Source organism: Sinocyclocheilus rhinocerous, unplaced genomic scaffold (genome assembly GCF_001515625.1).
Source record: "Sinocyclocheilus rhinocerous isolate Xijiao unplaced genomic scaffold, SAMN03320098_v1.1 scaffold47, whole genome shotgun sequence".
Lineage (NCBI taxonomy): Eukaryota > Metazoa > Chordata > Actinopteri > Cypriniformes > Cyprinidae > Sinocyclocheilus > Sinocyclocheilus rhinocerous.
The window spans coordinates 1-4284 of NW_015633578.1; the positions used below are offsets into that span (position 1 = coordinate 1).

General features: G+C 31.5%; 1 protein-coding gene across 2 annotated transcripts; it reads left to right on the forward strand.

Moving 5' to 3' along the window:
- Positions 1-59: 59 nt before the first annotated feature.
- Positions 60-2734, forward strand: LOC107744638 (major histocompatibility complex class I-related gene protein-like). 2 transcript variants are annotated; one of them, XR_001640506.1, is made up of 5 exons: positions 60-413; positions 516-788; positions 1128-1237; positions 1797-2131; positions 2162-2734. XR_001640506.1 is itself a non-coding variant. In XM_016558431.1 (4 exons), exons 1-4 carry the CDS (start codon positions 296-298, stop codon positions 1860-1862), a joined length of 567 nt encoding a protein of 188 aa, XP_016413917.1. In that variant the 5' UTR covers positions 60-295; the 3' UTR covers positions 1863-2734. The 2 variants fall into 2 exon arrangements, 1 of the variants encoding a protein (XP_016413917.1); XM_016558431.1 differs by having other exon boundaries at positions 1797-2734.
- Positions 2735-4284: the final 1550 nt, after the last annotated feature.

Below are 4284 nucleotides of genomic sequence, written 5' to 3' on the forward strand. Positions count from 1 at the left end.
GGAATAGTTTTCAGTGGGACTAGTGTCTCAAATTAATCAATTGATATTCATTTGGATTGTGGTATTTTATAGTTATTTGATTTATGATACTGTATGTGGTGTTTAATCATGCTTGAGAACTTTGTCTTTGTTGAATATTTTCTCAGCGTCACACACGCTCATCACTACTTACACTGGAGTAAATGGACAGACGGTTGCAGGAATCCCAGAGTTTTCTTCTGTAACTGTATTTGATGGACAGCAGATTGATTATTATGACAGTGAGATAAAGAAGCTGATTACCAAACAGGACTGGATGAAGGAGTTTGCAGCTACAGAAACATGGAAAAAATACACAGAGATCAGAGAACGATTCCAGCAGACCAACAAAATCAACATTCGTTTTCTGATGAAGCAATTGAATCACTCGCATGGTGAGTTAAAATACTTTATACTACAGTTTTAAATGTGAAAGATTACGTTATACAGTAAAAAAAAAAAAAAAATGCTTTATGGTTCCCACTTTTCTTCCTCAGGTGTTAGGTATCAGAGGATGCATGGATGTGGTTGGGATTATATGACTGGACACATACATGGGTTTGATGAGTACAGTTATGATGGAGAGGATTTCATCTCATTAGACCTCGAGGAGCTCAGATACACTGCATCTGTACCAGAAGCAATACCCACAGAGCAGAAGTGGAACAAAGACAGAGAACAACTTGTCTATCTAAAACAATACTATAGAGATAAGTGCACTGACTGGATATATTTCTTGATGTCAAGGAAAGGGGATTTTGAGAGAAGAGGTAGCTTGTTTTTGAGAACGTCATTTTGTCCAACAAGTAGATGTTTTTTAATTATTATAATAGGTCATTAATGTCTCATTCTTTTCTCATGGATTGCTTCATTAAACAAAAACTTTTTAAATCAAATATCTATATTTTATTTGATTTTAGCTTTTTTTCCAATTAACAATTTTATCTTGTTAATGACCCTGGACCTAACTAATTAATAACTTGTTATTATCAGTATTGATAATTATTTCATCAGTAAGTTGTTTCAACCTTATTTTGCTGTTTCTGTGTATTATTGTATTTTTATTTATTTATTTATTAAGTGTGTTTTTATTTTATTTTATATTTAAGGACCTACAAAAACATACTTCAAAATACTTGTGGATGTGATATTCGTACTGATAGTCATCCTCGTAGTCCTCATTGTCCTGTATATTGGTACTGCATTCCTTGTTTGGAAAGTAAGTATATGTTTACATCTCTTTTTTCTGCTCTTATTTCTCATTCAAGTGGTTTTATCAGCTGTAGGATGATGGTAATGTCCTCAGCGATTACTCAAGCTTTCGAACATTTGGATTTACACACATTTTAATGTGTTTGATTATAATTCCAGTAAGGTGGAATTATATAGAGCCAATGCTTCACTATTTTAGAAGATCACTATTATTTTTTAAATACTGTACATTATGCACAGCCTCATCTTCAACAGCCATCACTTCAGTTAAATTCACATGTGATAAACTTTTGAATGCTAGTGTAAACTGACTCCAAAACATCTTCAAATGTCAAGAAATATATTTACAAGCTATATTTACAAAAACAGTCAAAGCCAAATGTTTGTCTTAAAGCAACATTACGCTTAAAGACATTTGCAGGATTTGCTGTTTTTATAATTCCAGTTAAGTGTGTAATTGCAAAAATCTGAGATTTGGAATTGGTCGCATGCTGTTTCAGTGGTCATACAAATCGTGTAATTAAAAATATCCTAATTTAATTGATATTTATGACATTTCTTTGCAGATGAAAAGTGGGTATCAGCCAGTTTCACTCTTTGAAAGCGAGATTTACATCAACAAAGGTCTTTGAAGGGTTTTCTCCAATCACCTGCACTTTCCCCAGATTCCAGTCCAATCAGGAATCTTCAGGATGTGGGAGATCTGATGATTTCCAGCATGCATGTGTGACTAAAACATGTCTAATAGTTGAATAATACAACTAACAGGGAACGTTCTCGTAACATTTTCTAAAGTTTCTCTCAAAGTTATCAAAAACGTTCTTGCTGCCATTGATAAACGTTCTAAAAACGTTAGCATAAAAATGATATCCTTGCATTGTTAGTGGAACATTTTAAAAACGTTATTAAAAATTTGTCTTGACAAAAAAAGTCATAATTTGCATAGGAACAATTTGTGTATCCAATGACACAAAGAATGAAACATTCCAGTGGCTTTTTCCCCCCCTGGACTGAGAGAGAAAAAATTATTATAGAACTAATCGTTCTTAAAGATGTTTTGCAAACAAATGTTTAATAACGTTAATAGAACTTTCCTTAAACGTTATTTAGGGCCTATGTAGAAAGTTAAAATGTTCTCAAAACATTACAACTGTTAAGTGTACAGATATCTTGTTTTAAATAGTATTTCAAATACTTAACACGTTTATATCATTGAGTTTCATCAATGAATTTAATGAAATGCAATTCAAATCTTTACATTTTTGATTAAAATGAAAACCTTACAATGCGCTTAAAAGTCAGAAGGCTATTTATTTATTTTCAACTTTTTTTTTGTTGACATTTGCAATGTGAAGGAAAAAATACACTTAGAATGCAAAGTGTATACATTATTTGACCTGTTTTCCCAAACAAGATGAACACATGATCAAACAAACACATAACGAACACTTTCTGACATCTGTGTGGCGTTGCGTCTATAAAAACACACTGGAGACACATGGATGTGTAAGTGCAAATGCAAATCATCTAAAGAGCATCCAGATACTGTCTAGATATTAAACTTGTGCTAATATCAGGTGTGATGGGCACCTTACATGTACTAGCCTACTGTTTGTGATCTTGTCTTTCACCACTCACATTTGTATATATTTTAAATTAAAAGAACCTTTTTTGTAAATATACAGTTCACTGAATAATAATAGGTTTGACGGCTAGCTTTTGTGAGTTTCAAATGGAAAAAAATAAATAAACGGAAACATTTAATAACACATGCAGTTCTCTGTTTTTTCTTCAATAAAACTTGTACATAAGAAAATATAAAACTTAAATTTTTAAAAGTAAATATTTTAAAAGTATGCTTTTCATGGGTGATAAAAATAATATTGTTTGGATTAGCTATATTTATTTGCTTAGTGTGTATTTGTGTTTTGGATCTGCTGTTTTCCGGATTATAAATGTTTTATAATCTGAAATTTTATCATCGCACATTTGGATCGATGCATTGCCACACTTTCGCTTTATGTATTCGTTTTGGCTTGGAGTTTATAATAAATGTTGTTTATAATGAATGACACTATAATTTCTGTTTGTTTTATACATATATTTTCCGTTCCTTTTTTTTCTATTTATATGTTTTCTCTTTATTATATATGCTTATTTTATGCTCATAAAAAGAACAAAAAATCAAACAAAGTAGAGATGGTGCAAGAATAGAACTGCCATGTATACTTCCACGTACAAGTAGGCTATAATACAGTACAATATAGAATTTCTAAAAATCAAAGCTTCATTTGTTATGCGTATACTATACTCACTTATAGTATATTAAAAGGTAGCCCTCGAGGTAGCCCTCGAGTCAAAAAAGTTTGCCCACCCCTGGTCTAGTGCGTCACCGCAGCTTAGTGTTGCCAGATGTATGATAATTATCGTATTTGTACTATAATTTTGACCTCTGTACGATCAATAATGAAAAAAAATCCTATAATGCACGATAATTTCAGAACGTGTTTTTTTCCAAAGTCAACCTCATCAAAACAAAGCCATGAAATCGGCTCATTACAGATGCTCTAAATGGGTTGGTGCACACCTCAGGACCCTCAACATCTGGCAACACGCAGGATTCTGATGACAGCGACTCAGAGGTGGAGTTTGGACCTTCCCACAAGGTACACCTATTCTTACATGTTTTAATTTTAATTGTAAATCCCCTTTGTTCGCCAAAAAATAAAATGTGTTTAATTTTCATTAATTAAAAGATAAATTAAATCAATGTGTTATGCCTTCATTCAATAACCAGAAAAATGAAAATACACAATGCAGAATTTCTAAATAAAAAAATAAATAAAAGTAGTTTTTATGCATTCAAATAATTAGGCATATTAAAACACAGAATTTGGTAACAATAAACAAGGTGAAAAAAATAGAACATTTCATAAGACCCTAAACATGTAATTTTTAATAGATTTGATGTTGAATTGTATACGTTTCATTATTTAATTAGACATGCTTTTGATTAATAAAACTTATTTTAACCATTTAAAAAGGAGTCCAGAA